General features: G+C 48.6%; 1 protein-coding gene across 2 annotated transcripts in view; it reads right to left on the bottom strand.

Annotated features, from left to right (window-relative positions):
• TNFRSF21 (TNF receptor superfamily member 21) overlaps positions 1 to 16,902 on the bottom strand; it is a 35,452-nt gene that overhangs the window by 2,150 nt on the left and 16,400 nt on the right. For both annotated transcript variants that reach the window (XM_041480979.1, XM_041480980.1), the window contains exons 4-6: positions 9,705 to 9,970; positions 2,929 to 2,982; positions 175 to 394 (exon numbers count right to left, since the gene is read on the bottom strand). In XM_041480979.1, coding sequence (XP_041336913.1) covers positions 175 to 394; positions 2,929 to 2,982; positions 9,705 to 9,970 — 540 coding nt within the window. The remainder of the gene's footprint in view (positions 1 to 174; positions 395 to 2,928; positions 2,983 to 9,704; positions 9,971 to 16,902) is intronic.

Raw genomic sequence — 16,902 nt, 5'->3', positions numbered from 1 at the left:
ATATTCTGATCGGGAATGAGGATATGATAAGCGTATCCTGGAGAGCCAGTTTTCCCACTTATTTACTTTAATGTTATCGTGTGTTGGGCAGCTCTACCACGTGTGCTGACCACATGGGACACACCATGGTGTCCCTTCTGTCCTCCCACTCTGCCCCTGGGTTGGTTTTGGTACCTTTGGTAATAAAAGAGCCTGTCCGGCTGAGCGCGGAGGAGCCGCTGGAGGTGGAGTCGCAGCGCAGGAGGGGCTCAGCTTCGTCGACAAAGAAGCATTTCTTCTCAGAAGGAGAGGGCTCCACGGTGAGCACGGCTGCCTCGGGGGGCTTGGGGCTGGGCGTGGGCGCGGGGCTCGCTGGGCTGGGGCTCACCGGCAGCACCAGCTTGTCACCTTCCAGCTGTGGGGGAGGAAAGAGAGGGAAAATTAACTGGGGGAATGCTAGGCAACGGTAACGCCCAAACCCATCTGCACCCTGGCTTAAAAACACTCCAGCCCCCCCTCAGCAAGGGGTGACATGTTCTGCGGGCCCACAACAGACACAGATGACACGGGGTGGACATCAGCACTGGCATTTGGCACATCAGGCAGGAGCAGTAACAACCCACACTCTTGGGACATCTGGTAGGAGCAACCACTGAACCAGGATGGCACGTGCAACCTCAGCAGAGCATTTTAGCTGGGCTCTCCTTCTCAGACTCAGTTTATTAAAAACTAAAGCACAACTCTTGGGCAAGAGGTGATGATGCCCAAAACCTGCTCCACACCTGTTGTTTGCTAAAAGCTGGCTCCACAGCTCCAGCCAGTGCCAAGGCAGCAGGACAAGGGCTGTGAGATCCTTCAGGGATCTCCAGTGCAGCACATGGCTCTGACCAGCTCCACATCAAATTAATTATCTGTTTGCCCCATCTCACCCTTGCTCCCATGAGCATCCCATTAAAGCCTGATGGAAAAGTCCATCCCACCAGACTCCAAGTTCAGAGCAAGAAAGGACAAGCAGGAGCTGGCACTGACCACAGTGTCACCCAAACGCCTTTGCTTTTTCCTGTCCTGGATGTGAGCCAAGGGCAAACGTTCAGCTCCACAGTTCCAAAGACATCAGGAGCAGCAAGCACTGCTGGGAAGTGCTGCACTGGAAAGCAGCACCATCTGACAAGTGACAGGTGACAAGAGACAGGACAAGATGAAATGGCATCAAGTTGTGCCAAGGGAGGTTTAGATTGGGTATTAGGAAAAATTTATTCATCAGAAGAGAGGTCAGGAATTGTAATAGGCTGTCCAGGGAAGTGGTGAAATCACCATCCCTGAAGGCATAAAAAAAACATGTGGATGTGGCAGCTGGGGACATGGTTTAATGATGGACTTGGCAGTGTTGGGTTAAGGATTGGACTTGATGATCTTAAATGATTTCCAACCTTAACAATTCTATGATTCTATGAATTTGGGTGCTGGTGTGAACCTGCTTCCTAATTTGACTGTACTCTGCATGTTTCTTCTTGAAACTTCTTCCCACCTCCAAGACAGTAGCAAACATTCTTTACCCTCCTCCGCCTCCCAACATCCCCTCAGGGCGCAAATCTCAAGCAGAGCATTTCTAGTTCCCACTCCCTGCAGGGATAAGATGCCTGGGCCAGCATCCTCACATCCCAGGCTGGCAGACTGGACACTTCTGCAGGTCACCAGGTCCCTCTAAAAAAGTTATTTTAAGGGCCATCCAATATTTAACCTTGTTTCCCAACCTTGTGTCCCTGCCTGACCTGCCAGGGAAAAGAATTGCAAACCCTGTCCCCATGCAATTCCCTCTCCCAACAGCATTTCATAACCCTGTTTTCTCCTACAGAGGGAAGATCAGGCTATTCCTGCTAACAGGCTTTTGCCTACAACCCAGGGATGAAATGCAAAATTGGGATTAAAGGCTGTGGGAAAGAGAGCTGCTGAGCCACCTCCGCACCGGCATGGATGTCCCTGAACATTCTTCATCCGTGTCGAGGAATTCGCCACCCACAAATCACATGTCTGCTGGGACGCCTATTAGTTCACATCAAATTAACATTGAAGCCTGTTCCTGGTAGAATAAAAGGGGTTTTTTTTCTCCCCTCATTGAAAATAAACAGGGGAGGATTTGTTCTAGCACAGTGCATTACGCAATAGGCATGTTAAAAATAAAAGTCAGCTTTAATTTTTAATTAAAAGAATCTGCCTTCTCCTCTGAAATTCCCTTTCCAGTATAGCTCATCATGGAGAACCAGCTATGGCCATTAAGGGGGAATATCAAGGGAAGGACCAGGACAGCAGCTGGCCACTTTCCAAATTGTAATATGCTCTGATATCCCCTTTAAAAATAACACAGGCTTTAGGGGTTAGTTTTTCCTTGTGCAGCTCATCTACCTAATATTCAACCACAAACCCACCTACCAATTCCCAAAAAGGAGCCTGATGACCGAGCAACAACTGGCCAAGGGAGGGCAGGGAGCAGACAGCTGCCCCAGCTCTGTCTTCCCAGAACCAACTCATTTGGAGTTTAATTAAACAGCTGCTAAAACACGCTAGGAAAGACAAAATCACCCGAGGTTATTTGACTTTAGCTGTCCCGGGAGCCCAAATCTTTCCAAATAGCTGAACAGTTGCAAGCTTCAGGCAAAGCAAACAGGATGCTTGGATGTGTGTTAATGTTTAAACCACGGGAAGAAAGCGACTGGGAATGAGGGCTTGGAAAGACCAGGGAATGCAAAAGGTTGCTGTGAGGTGAAGTCAGTGGAATAGGTGTAAAAACACACTATTCATAGCCTGTGACTCACTGCACTGAAACCACCTTGGCCATTCCTATTTTTATGAAAGACGGTGATTGGGTGAAACCAAGCTCTGACTGGGGAAAAAAACCCCAAAAACTCTCTTGCAACCCTTTTGCCTTTCCAGAGCTATGGGATTTCTCACCTTTACATCCTCATTGCTGGGCTCCTGCGCTTGCCACTGGGGCTGCATCTGCACCTGCAAAGAGAGACACTGTTAGATGCACAGTCCAGCGTGGACACCAAAGGCACTGCAGTGGCTTTGTCACATCAGCAGTCTCCTACAACCCATCAGATGTGCTCTGCTTGGCTTTTTTTTAGGCTTTTTCTTTTTTTTGAGCACTGCACCAAGAGATTTTCAAGGCTAAAAAATATTAATAAAAAAATCCTAAAAGCTCCTGTGTACTTGCAGCACTTTAGACTGCAGTTCAAGCACCAGCATCCTCTTGGATCCCAGTGCATCTGGGAGGGTGCTCTAAGCAGCTCAGGGTGTCTGAAGGCTCTTCCTAAAAGGAAGAAAAAGGGACAGAAGGGGACAGGGGCAGGAAGAATAGAAGAGGACAGAAGGGGATGGGGCAGGAGAAGACACAGGCTTTGTTTTCTTTCACAGCTGCTGTCACCAGCTCTGTTTGAACGGGTTGGTCCCATTTGCTGCCTCCGTTTTACAGTACTGCAATAAAAGCTTAGCTCAGACAAACAGAAACTGCAGCTGCTGTGCTAATATTAGGAAGGAGCAGCAGCAGGCACTAAAAAACACCCTTCCCTCAGGCGATGCTTCCCAGCAATTCCTCCTGCCGCAAGCAGGCGGGAACAAAAGCGGGTGGCAGGCTGGCTGCTGCTGCTGAGGGTGGCTGTGCACCCTCTGGGATGTGGGGGGGATAAATTTAGCACCGAGGCAGTCACTTCCCAGATTCCCTGCCAGAAGATGACACCCGACTGACACCAGCCCTTATTCCCAGGTCTGTTATGCCTCCGTAGGGAATGCGGCAGGAAAAACCCCGGCACACGGAGCAGGGTTGGGCTGGGCAGCAGCCCAGGTGGTGCTGGTGTGGAATGCTCTTGCTGTGAACCCCACAGGGGTAGGGAGGATCCCTGTGGATCAGCAGTTCCACGGTGTGCAGGCTGTTTGGGGGCAGGTCCCTGGCAGGTCAAACACCTTGGCAGGGCCATGGGGTCTCACCGAGGTGTCAGATGGTGTGCAGGCTGTTTGGGGGCACACAGACCCTGGCAGGTCAAACACCTTGGCAGGGCCATGGGGTCTCACCGAGGTGTCAGAGAAGGGCAGGGATGGTGTGTGGTGCTGCAGAGCAGAAGGCATCTCCCCTGCCAGCATGGGAAGACCATGAGGGTGCTGAGATGGGAAAGCCCAAGTTTCCTCTCTGTGCCCTTCACCTCACCTGTGTGGTTTCAGGAGAATGCTCCACCCCTCTCTGGTGGAGCCTCTTTCCTTAACACAAGGCAGCCCTGGGGAGGAGGGCTCAAGCCAAGCCTCACATGACCCAGGATGGGCAATGCTGGGTCTGGGCAGGGTTTAGATGCCACAACCAAAACTGCAGCCACCCACGGAGGAAACAGCTCTTCCCCATCAGCCCTGCCTGTGGGCCGAGTGCTTCTCAAGCAGATAATTTCTCCAGGAGAGCCTCTGTTGGCTTCTCCATTCTGTGGATTTGCCCACTCACTTTTTCAACTTAAACCATAATGAAGAGGTGATGAAACCCTGATGAAGAGGTTCCAAACCCAGTTCCAGGCTGAGTTAGTCAATACTGAGTTTGGCTAGCAGAAGAAACCATCTTCTAGCTTCCTCTTATGCTCCCAAACCCATTACACGGCAAACGCAGAGACCTCAGGAGATGTGGCCACTACAGCAGGGAAACCTCAATATCACTGCATATATAAAGTTTATATTTTTGTATTTATGCTGTTTCTCTTTGCATTACTTTATGAATTATTACCTTTTGTTTATTGCACATTCTCCAGCATAGTTCAATGTCAGTTTGCTGAAAATCAAGTCATGGCATAGAGCAAACCTGGAGCGATGCCCACTCCAGCAAAACCCAGCCAGCCCTACACCTTCCCCAGGGCTCTGGCCACTCCACCTTACAGCTCTATGCCACAAATAAAACCTGATGCAACTCCAGAAGGCAATTTTGTTATTTTCCTGGCTCCTGGGCACTTCCCAGCCCTCAGACCACAGGCCCCTCTGGCTGGGAAATCCATCCAACAGCTTTACTCTCACTCCAGTGCTGGCACGTGAACACAGCACAAACTTAATTCCTAATTACTGGGCCCAGCCCAGTCCTGCACTGCCAGAAGAGGAACTGAAGGGGATGGGTGGGAGCTGACAGGGGCCGAGTTTGAGGAACACTGCTCCGGGCTCTTGACTACCCCCTCAGGGTTTTGACCTGTGAAAGAACAAGAGATGGAGCCACAAGGCCCTGCCACAGCCACGTGCCTGGACATGGGGTTGCTTTCACATCCTCTTCTCCTCTGAAATACCCCAAAACCCCACAGCTTAACCTCACACCAGCCCTGGCCTTGACCCATCTGCTGACTCATGGGATTATGTGCAGCATGAAATTAGCCACAAAACTAAACCTTGCCTGGCTTGGGGCTGTAGCCTCCCCCTCTCCACTTTCGACATCTCCCTTAGCCATGGTTTGGGTTTGTTTTTCAGCTTTGCAGAGTCTGTGCTGCTGAATGCCCTGAGCGAGGCTGTTTGCTTCCCTTCCATCCAGCTCCTGAAATATTTCAGCCAAGGCCAGCAGAGCCATAAATAAAATGATAAGGGCTTAAAGCACTGCTCACAGCAGGACACTCAGGGGAGCCAATGCGGCCCAGCTATGCCAGCTCCACCCCAGGCCAGCCCAGGTGAGCACAGAGACCCTTGGTAGTTGCAAAACGCTGTTATGAACCACAGACACAAAAGTCTCATTACCTAGTGGATACTGGTAAAAATATTTTTTTCTGATTTTAACCCCAAAAATGGAGGATTGCAGTTTGCTGGGATAGCAGGGAGAAATGCCTCCCTTCTTCCCCCCCCACTCTTTCCCCTGTTTTTGTTATCAGCACCACTAATTTGGGATGTGCCTGTGCCTGATAAGCAGTGCCCAGGCTTGCTTCTGTCTGGCAAACCTGCCTACGAGGGGACAGATTTTGCAAACCTTGAATTCAACAAACATTCGTGGCCAGGACCAGCTTTAACAGGAGTTAAATGCACCCCTAAAAACCTTCCCACAGCTTCTGCATTCACTGTATTTTCTGGCTCAGCTGCAAAAAACCCCGAGCAAAATTATTCACAGGGCTAATCTCGGTTTAACCTAAATTCATCCAGCGCCATGCAAAACCAGCATAATCTCCCACAGCTAAAAAAGCAGGCAAGTCTGCAGTGGAGCTGTTCTTCACCTGAAGGAAAATGTTCCTGCCTCATGCTGTAACAGTCCAGAAACTCCCATAATTCCCCTATTCCTATCAGGGGTTGTAAATATTGGGATTTCGGAGCACAAAAGGCTGCTGAGGGAACAGGGCACTACAAGAGAGAGCAGCTTTGCCTCCATAGGTTTTACAAGTTGAAGGCAGACACCAGATAAAGGATTAAAGAGAACGGGGCAATAGTGGTGGTGGGATGAAATGTGTTTAGGGTACTGATTTGCCATCTGAGAACTACAGCATTCAATAACAATTTTTACCCATGACTTAGGGGAGGTCAGTGCTTTCTTATGACACAGGGATCATGCAGAGAGACGGGGAAACTCCGTTTTGTACCCGGGGATGCTGGGCAGAGCCAAAGGCATCCCAGAAAGCACAGCCATCCATGCATCCATCCCTCCTGGGCGCATGTAGGATGTGTTGGAGACTCACTGCTGGCTCAGGTCACCCTAAGGGCATCATGCTGTTACTTGGACTCACAAAATGGTTTGGTTTGGAAGGGATCTTAAAGCTCATCCAACACCCTGCCAGGGGCAGGGACACCTTCCTCTAGACCAGGCTGCTCCAAGCCCTGTCCAACCTGGCCTTGAACACTTACAGGGATAGGACATCTACAACCTCTCTGGGCAGCTTAGCCACAGGGAGGATGCATGCATTTGCATTGCTTATGAGAGTCCTCACTCCCCCTGCAGCACCAAAACCTCTTTTCATTCTTTTTTGCTGGGTTTGGGGGTTTTTTTGCAAGACTCCTTCTGCAGGACTGGAGACCACAGCACCCACTCTTGCCACCAACAGGGTGACCCGTTCCTCCGGATCAAACCACTTTGGTGCAGAGAGGAACTGCCTCAATTTATCTGTGTTTGGACAGACAAATCATCCAGAGCCAAACCTCAACTGGCTCTAATTAAAGGCTTTTCAACCAGCAGATTTGAAAACTCCCAAAGATCAACCTCCATGCCTGCTCCTGGCACCAAGCTCTTGGCTTCCTGGACTGCTGTGATGATGATGAGCCACCAGCACAATTCTCCAGGGATTTGGTCTCCCATGCACAAACTGCTTCCCGTGTTCCCTGCAGGGCTGTTGTATCACCACCCACACTGACAGCACAGGAGCCAGCTCAGGGAGAGGAGGCAGACAGGTTCCAGCAGGCAGCACCTCACAGAAACACAATGTGCTGCCCTGCTGGATCTGTACCCCAGGGTGCTGCCAGGCTGTGACATCCCACACACAGCTCCAGGATCTCCAGGGCAGGGCAGTGGCCAGCTCCTGAGGATGATCATGAGGGATGCTCATCTGAAAAAGCCTAATCAGATGAATAGGGAAAGAGGATATGACAGATTGGGTCAATTTGTTAAAAAACAACTCCTTTGCTAAAATTAGCCAAATTTCTCATGTGGACTTGAGCCACCTGCTTGAAAGATCAACAACCCAATTTTACTCATTTCTAGAAAAACAAGTGAAACTGACAGGGAACCACCCCAGGGTCCAGGTGTGCTGGACACTGTAAAAGACAACACACTATTTTAAAAAACAAAGAGACACAGGAAAGCTGTTTGGGAGGTCCGGGAGACATGCACACAGTTATCCTTGAGATTTGGGTTTCCTCATTCTCTGGAACATCTGCTTGCTGTATTTTCAGAGTTATGGGAACAGCTTGTGGTTACTCCATCATTGGGAGTCCTCCATCCTGACAGGTCACCCCATAAACCCTGCTACTGGAGCCACCACCTGCATTCTGTACTGTTTGATAAGCACAACCTGATGGTCTTGGCCAAAAGAGCCAGGGGTGTTCAGCACTACACAGCCAAGTCTGTTAATTATGTGTTGTGCTGAGGAACAAGTCCTGTGTTTTATCCAACGTCCTTGCCCAGAGCTTTGTCACAGTATTCAAAGTCAAAGCAGTAAATACAAGGACATAGGTTACCACCTGCTCCAGGAGAACAAGAGGACAAAATGTCCTTCTGGGACAGTGCACATGCTGGAAAATTTAACTTATACATGCAAAATGGCAATTTTCTCTGCCTCTCTTTTCTTCCTAAATATAGCTTTGTCTTGGGTTTTTTGGTTTTATTTTTTCCACCAATGAGAAGGCCACATGCTGCTTAGTTACCAGGAGCTGAAAGGAAAAAACCAGCAACTGAGCAGGAGAGTTCAGGCAGCTGGCAAAGCCAACCTATCCAAGATCTGGGCAGGATGTTCAGCACACACCTGACTCAGGGTCTCTCTGAAACACAAGCCCAGGGCTCCTGCCAACACATCCCAACTTCTGATTTCATGTAAGGCAATAAGGTGTTTCATACACTAAACAAAATAATTGATATGACAGTGAAGGGATCAAACTAAGTCATTTAAGATGAGCAACACAGTGGAGGGATCACAGTCCCTCATATAAGGAGAAGTTTGTGATGGTCAAAGCAGAATTTGGGAATCCCAGGCTCTGACAAACGCTCTGTTTCAGAAGCTCTATTGTGAGCAAAGTTCCATCCCGCCAAATGCCCACCAAGAGCCCAGAGAAGTCTGCAAGCACCCACCTGCTCTTCTTTGGGTCTGGATCAGTGCTAAGGCAAAGGGAAATGTTTCACCAATCAGTTTAGGGGGAAGAGCCATGCCTCAACCACTGCCATCTCCATCTACATGTTGTCCCATTGGCTTCTATGTTCAGAAAAGCCCCACTCATCACCTTTACAAACACTTCTGGCAGATCACTGAGTTATCAGAGCCAAAAAACTGAAACAAGTAAAGCAGCAGTGGCCAAAACAAATCTTCAAAGGTCACAGAAGCACCTCCTGATGACTTACACCCAGCTGAGAGCCTACTGCAGGATTTTCTCCAGCAATTTATTTATTCTCCCAAAATATGGAACAGTTTAAGGCCAGCACTGCCAATGAAGAGCAACAACTCTGGAGGACTGCAGGCATGGCCTCCCCCATGTCACCAGTCACCGTCTTGGAGGAATCAACACTTAGTGCTCAAGGGTACTTGGCCCTTCTCACAAATCCACAGCATTTGAGAGCAAGTTTAAAGGAGGATGCTTTTTCCTCCATGTCCCTGGCACAAGGGTTCAGGTACCAGACCCTCCTGGTGATCTCCAAAGATATATGCAAAGCACATGGAACTCTAGAGCCCATCAAAACATTGACTGGGATTTGAGCAAACGCTGCCAAAGCCTTGCTCAAAAGCAATGCACAGCTTCAACGTAAACCCCCAAGGAGCTCCATGAAGAGAAGGAGATGCTTGGCCACGAGCTAAGCTCAAGGCCACGGCCGTGTCCCCATGCCACTGTAAACCCCCAAGGAGCTCCATGAAGAGAAGGAGATGCTTGGCCACGAGCTAAGCTCAAGGCCACGGCCGTGTCCCCATGCCACTGTAAACCCCCAAGGACCTCCATGAAGAGAAGGAGCTACTCAGCTACGAGCTAACTCAAGGCCACGGCCGTGTCCCACGCCACCACATCTCACAAGGTGAGAGCAGCACCAAAGCCCGGCGCGGCGTTACCGGCGTGGTGTCCTCCATGAGGCCGCGGATCTTCTCCACCACGTCGTTGCGGCGGTGCTGGCGGAGCGCGCTGATGAGCTGGGCCAGGCTGGCCTCGGGCCCGCGGATGGTCCAGTGCTGCAGGGCGGCGTAGGCGCGCTCGTGGTCGGCCGCGTAGCCGTTGGAGAAAGCCGCCACCTCCCGCTCGCTGGCGTTGCACAGGAACTGGTAGATGTCCTTCCACTGGCTCCCCACCTGCGCCGCCACCAGCTTGAGGATGTCGATGCCTGCGGGGCAGAGAAGCCACAGGTGAGGCAGGGGGGTCTGCAGACATCAGGTCTAGTAAAGCTTCTCTCATCTCCAAATGGCCAAGCTTTGCTTTTCTCATGTACGTCTTTGAGATTTTGTTGCAATTATTATTGTTTTAACACCTTTTATGAGTTCAAACTGCAGAGAAGCAGCATCAATAACATGTTCAACAGCTGCTACACATGTAAAGGGTGATAAACCCATCAGTTAATCCAACACACTCTAAAATCAATAATTTACTTGTAAAATCTCCTGCATTCTTCAGCACAGAAAGACCCTGGGTACTCTGCCACCACACAGCTGCAGGAGCAGGGCAGAAGAGCACATGCTCACCCACACACCTGCACTGCAGCCACTGCCTTGAGAGAGAGCTGGATTAAGAGGTGACTCACCAAATCACCTCTATAAAGATGAGTATTTCCATAACAAGTGCATACAGCAGCTAGGATTGCATTCAGAGCCATTTCCAGTGCAGACAGGCGGGATGACTCAGTCATGAGATGGGAGACGCTGTGCCAGGTGAGCACTGGGTGAATGGAAGATCTGGTAGGAAACTAGAGAGCAAAAAGGCAGAGTTTCCCCCAGAAAAGCACTTGAGACATCCTGGCTCAAGACCATGAGGGTTTTCTCCGTGTAGGTCAGGGAGCAATGCAAACAGCACACTTATCCTTGAGTCTACTACAGGTCAGGAGTCAAAGATTCAAATGAAGCCATATCTTCTCCAAAATAACTAATTAACCCTGCTTTATCAAGCTGAGCAACACTTTGTTTCAAACAGCAACATTAAGGGTCAGCATCTCTGAGCTGCAAAGAGAAACTCACTTTTTCCAGAGAGATAACCACACCTCGGGTTTCCTCCCAAGCCAGTGTGCCCCCATGGCTACAGGGAGCACTTCTCTTTCCCTCTACAGGCACAAAAGCAAAAATAGCTGCTTACAGAAGAATATCATAGCTGGGGGTTTTCCAGATGACCTAAAATGTAACACTTTCTAGTGAAGTTTAACCCACACCAAAACCTCCCACTGCACCTTCAGTTTACAGCTCTGATACAGCCAAATATATACATACATACAAAAAAAAATCTATAGAAACTATACAGACTGGTATTGGTATCCTTTTTTATACATGGGCATGTGTACATACACACAGAGATATATGGTACACATTTTTGTATCTCTCTGTGTATTACATAGATATTTTATAAAGATGTGTGTACATATATGTATATGGCTTGGACACCAGATGCCCACCAAAGCTGTTCTACATGTGCCTTCCTCAGCTGAGAAAATATAACAAGATGTAACAAAAAGCTTGGAGATTGAGATACAGGCAGGGAGAGATCCCTCACCAGTGACTGTCACTGGCAAACTAGACTCAGCTAGGGGAAATTAGTTTGACTTTTTGCTAATCAAAGCAGAAGAGAGTAATGGGAAATTAAAACTAAATCACTTCTCACCCATCTCTCCCTTTTTCTCAGGTTTAACTTCACTCCTGAATTCTCTTTCTCCTCCCCTCAGCAGTAAGCAGAGAATGGGATCTGTGGTCCGTCCATCACACGTTGTCTCTGCTGCTCCCTCCTCCTCATGGGGACAAATCCTCACACTCCTCCCTTGCTCCAGCACAGGTCCCTTCCATAGGTCCTGCCAGCAAACCTGCTCCAGCACGGCCTCCTCTCTCCCCCTCCTTTTCCACTGACCCTGCTGTCTGCAGAGCTGCTGCTCTCACATGTTCTCGCTTCCCTCTCTACTGGCTGAAGTTACCAGCTTTTTTTTCCCCTCTTTTTAAATCTGTTGTCCCAGGGGCACTCCCACTATCCCTGATGGGCTCAGCCTTGGACAGTGGTGGGTCCATTCTAGAGCTGGCTGGCATTGGCTCCCCTGGACATGGGTGAAGCTTCTGGCAGCTCCTCACAGGACCCACCCCTGCAGCCCCCTGCTACCCAAACCTGACCATACAAACCCAATACAATATACATAAACATCTCTAAAGTATCTATTCAGCTTAATGTATTTTTATATGTATTTGTGTATATCTGTGTATATATTACACATACTTCTGTATATCTATATATATAACACAGGTATTTTACATATATATATGTACAGATGCTTATAGAAAAAGAAGTATGTAAAAAACGATAAAGTTTCACAAAGATATTTTTAACCAAACCTTTTCTCACTTAGGGAAAGCTTATCAAACCTGCTATATATAGATTAGTTTTCACTTCCAAACTAGATAACACAGCCGTGAGCCCACAGTTCTTGGAGCATCCACAGACGGTGCTAAACCTGCTCTAAATCAGGAACTCCTAAGTGCAAACCACATTTGGTACTTCCCCGCCCTCCTCCCACCACAGCCACCACAGCTCCTTCCCCAGATATTACCAGACACGTGCTTGTACCATCTCACATGGAGTGGTGAGAGCTGGGGCTTCTCCTAACAGCAAAGCTTGGCCCACCAGCCCAGCATGGGGGATGCAGCCCACCCAAAAAACCCAAGCCAACCACAGGGCTTGGTTCTAACTATGGAGAAAAGGCTGTGAACCTGCTATTGGGATTTATTCTGGGGTGACTGATGTGACTCAGCTCATTAGATACTGGTGCACACTGCAACACAATGCAGCAGCAGGAATTAAGCCTGGTTTTGTTAATGCTTCCCATTACTCAGATGAAGACCCAGTGGCCCTCAGTTCAAGGGAGTGAGCTGTGTGCTTCCAGGCAAATCCCAAATTCCTCTTCCTCCATGAGTTTGCATCCAGGCTGGCTGTGCAGAAGCACAGGCAGCCCAGACCACACTGGCAGCCAAGCCCTTGTGCCTTCTGATATCACACACCTGGGTTGGTAAGAAGCCCAAAAGACAACCCAGGTTTGGAGTCAGGTCCTTTAGAGCAGAAAATCCAACTGCTTTTTGCATAAAAGCAGCAAAATGCCTGATTCATGCAGTGCTGCTTGATTTTATCTCAATCCAGAGGATAAAAAAAGTAAAAATCCATGAATACAAGGGTAAAAAAAGCTCTGCAAGGCTTGTGCACCAAGGTAATAAGGAATAATCATGTGTGGTACTGCCTATTATATATCCACATATAGAAATATATAGATAACAACTTATGCACTGAGATATAGAGAGATATATATAGAGAGTATTTAAGTCATTATCTCACTGTATAAATCTTGCAGAGCTTCTTTACTGCCATATTCACCAACTATTTTTTGCTTTGAGATATATATATTATATATATATATATATATACACACACAGAGACAGAAAGAGAGAGAGAGAATGAGAGAGATAATGCTGCCCATTTTTTAATGCACACACACACATCCAGTGAGCAGTACCGTGTCTCCCTGCCAGTGCTGCCCTGCAGTGAGACAATGAGCAATGGCTGGGTGGGAGCTTTGCCCACACCCACTCCCATGCACGTCAAACACACAGAAGCATTAAAACATAATTTGCTGGTTTATGATCCCCATGTGGAACATCTAGTCAGCCCAGAAAAGGAAAAACCCATATACTACCTGCTCCCATGTACGTATTTCATGCTGACAAATCCCAGTGCTTACAACTGCTGTATTGGTGAGAGAAGTTTTCAGCTGCTCACAACTTGATTTGCACTGGTTTTATGCGGCAGCACAACATTTATGTCCAAATGTTCTCACTCAGGATTTATGACAAAGTGCTCATGCTTCTACTGACATTTTCAAGTTTAGTATATTTAATCTCACCATTCAATAAATTGGGCCCATAAACACGTTTATGTCCCTTGGCTATAACATCCCTGGGCACAAGAACACACCAGGCAGCTGAGGACTTAATGGCGCGTAATAATCTTTGGAGAACAAATGTTCCATTAAAAATGAATTTGGAAATGTCTACCTTAATACTATAAGAACCTTAAACTCATTTTCTTGCAACTATTAAATGAATTTAAGGCCCATATGTTTGCTACATCCACTACAATATTGTGCAAACAAAACCCAGAGAGATATGAAGAGATGTGGACAAGAGTGCAGATTTGGCTCCAGTCAGTAAGAAAAACATTGCTGCCTCTTCTCTTAAAAAATAAGATTAAAACCATTACATGACAAGCTGCGGATGCACGCCGCCAAGTATTACTGCTCACACCAAGATAAAATGTTTGTAATAAGCTTATCATCCTACTACTTCCATACTTCCAGAAGTCCTACAAACTGGAACAGAAATCCCAGCTCCACCACAGGTGCTGGATCTTCTCTTTCTCCCTGAACCACGTGGACCTTCTCCCACCATGCCCATCTGACACCAGAGCTGGAGATGGTACTCAAAGTCCTCCAGACCACAGCAATCCCCAGAAAAATGGCCAAGCTCAGCAGAGATGGTGCTTTAACCCACACATTTCATGCTTCCCATGTGAGGCTGGTCACAGCCACGTTGGTGCTATGCTAAAGCTGCTCCAAGCTTTCCACAGCCTGAGTTGTCCTCCTTTTTTACCACAGGACACAGGAACAGCCTGGGAGAGCTGTCACCATCCTGCTGCTGAAGTGGGAGACAGCTCCAGCCCTCTCCATCACCATGTCAGGAACCATCACCACTGATCACCAGCTTTGCTCATGCCTCAGACAATGGAATTAAAGAGGAACACGCACAGCTGCATCCAGCTGAGTTGTGTTTTCCATGGTCAGCCCAGAACAGGCAAGGACAGATCCGAAGGAGCCAGGACATCCACACGTGTCTTAGGTAGCTGAACAGGTGGCATTTCAATGCCACCTTAACACTGAAAGTCTCTAAATGCTGTGCTGGACTACACCATGTATCCCCCTAATATTTTAAGGTGGTGATAACCACACCTTCAAGCCAGGACAAGGCCAAGACGCTGTGCACAGGCCAGTGGGAAGTGCAAGGGAATATGTACACACATGGGAACACAGGCACAACCAGGCACATCTACAGCCGGGGCAAACTGGGACAAATGGAGACAAGTCTGGAAAATGTCTCCAGAGTGGCACAAGCTAACCCAAGCCGTGCCTCTCCAGAAAGGTCCTCCTTTCAGCTCATCTACAAAGATGCTGAGCTGAAGGGAGGACCTTCCTGGAGAAGCAAGGTCCTCACTTCTCTATAGCCCTCTGTCAGGTAGTTGTAGAGTGATAAGGTCCCCCCTGAGCCTCCTTTTCTCCAGGTTAAACACCCCCCTGAGCCTCCTTTTCTCCAGGCTAAACATCCCCATCTCCCTCAGCTGCTCCTCCTCAGACTTGGGCTCCAGCCCCTTCACACCTGCTCCATTGCCCTCCTCTGGACACTGCTCACCTCTGTCTCATCTTCCCCATAAACACGATTTCAGTTTATTGAGTGACTTCCACTTGTTTGTTTTGAATCTGGTTCAAGATTTTTCCCATCCACTTCCTGCTCCTCCAGATGTGCCCCGCCTCACTGCGAACAGTTTGATGTAGACAGAGCACTCAGTCCTTCCACGTCACCAAGGTGGTCATCAAACACGCACTTGGGACTTGGCTGAGCTTTAATGCCTTGTTCTGGACAAGCCTCACTGGTCTCCCAAGCTGTGCTATTTGCAGGTTGGACACGGACCCAGTTCCTCAGCATCATTTGGCCTCAAGCAGGGCAAGGAGCCAGTGTGGTGCAGGGCTGTGACCAGCACTGCTGGCACGCTCACCTACAGCACCTGCAAGGCACCATTTCTCTTCTCTGCCATTGTTTTTTCACAACTTCAAGCAAATTTGAGAGCAGAGGAAGCGCTGCCCCACACCCAGCAGCAGATGCAGGGAAGTCAAACCACAGCCACAGAGGTGCTAAGGCTCCTTCCTCTCCCCACCCTCTCACAATGTCATTGTTTTCGTTCTCAAAGCCCAAATCACACAACGCTTTTCACATGAGTGCTCCTCAAGAAAATGCCACCTTTAAGGGGAAACCTCATGCTCAGAGCCCCTCCAAGCCAAGCGTCCTTCAATCCACTAGTGATGAAGGGACACAGAAAAGGATTAACACAACATCAGTTCAAGTTTTTTAAGTGCCTTATACAGCTGGGAAGGAAAGTTTAGGAGATCTCTCAGGACCTATAGCATTCATCTCATGGAGTGAGCAGCTCAGCAGCCCAGGGATCCAGAGACAGCTTTGTGAAAGGCTGGGTTTCAGGAAATTCCATGCTCCAAGCCCTTCATCACAAGGGATGAGGTCCCACCAGTTCACCCATAACACTTGGGGGAACTGATCTCCACCCTCCCAGTGCCAATCTGAGCTGGAGCACCTGGAGCTTCTACACCTACATACAGAGGTATTCCAGAGATGGGCAATATTAATCTGTGCACCACATGCTGTGACAAATCCTGACTGTGACAGGCAGGCTGGATGAAGAGTCACAGACAGAAAGCACAGCCCAAGGGCACACGCAAGTCAGACAGAAAAACCACAGTGATGCAGCCCAACCCTCCCCTACATACAGATAAAAGCTCCAAATCACTGCAAAGCCAGCTCTTCTCCTGAGCTCAGCCCACCTCCCTCCTCCAAATATCCTCCTGACTCATGTGAAACACAGCCACAGCAGCCTATTTTTATGTCTGAGCACACACTGTGAGCCTGTACAAGAGAGCCAGGATGCAGCACATCCACACTGCAGCTGACAAGATAGCACAGCTCAACCAAACCACTACTTGGAAATTCCAAGTGCACAACACAAATACCTTTCCAAAATGCAAAAATTGCACCAACCACTGCCAAAAAGGGGAAGTTACTGGAAACTCAATTCCTCCCTCTGCCACTCAAAATATACTTCAGGTCCTAAATGAGGAAGTTTGAAGATGTGCCAGGTCCTCCGTGTGGGTCAGGACAATCACCAGTATTGGCACAGGCTGGAGGATGAAGGGGCTGAGAGCACCTCTGCTAAGGACTTGGAGGTGCTGGTGTGCTGTGTCCAGCTCTG

The sequence above is a fragment of the Pyrgilauda ruficollis genome, unplaced genomic scaffold (assembly GCF_017590135.1).
Source record: "Pyrgilauda ruficollis isolate IOZ18807 unplaced genomic scaffold, ASM1759013v1 scaffold54, whole genome shotgun sequence".
In the NCBI taxonomy this organism is placed as follows: Eukaryota; Metazoa; Chordata; class Aves; order Passeriformes; family Passeridae; genus Pyrgilauda; species Pyrgilauda ruficollis.
This window is presented reverse-complemented; position numbering and strand designations above follow the sequence as displayed.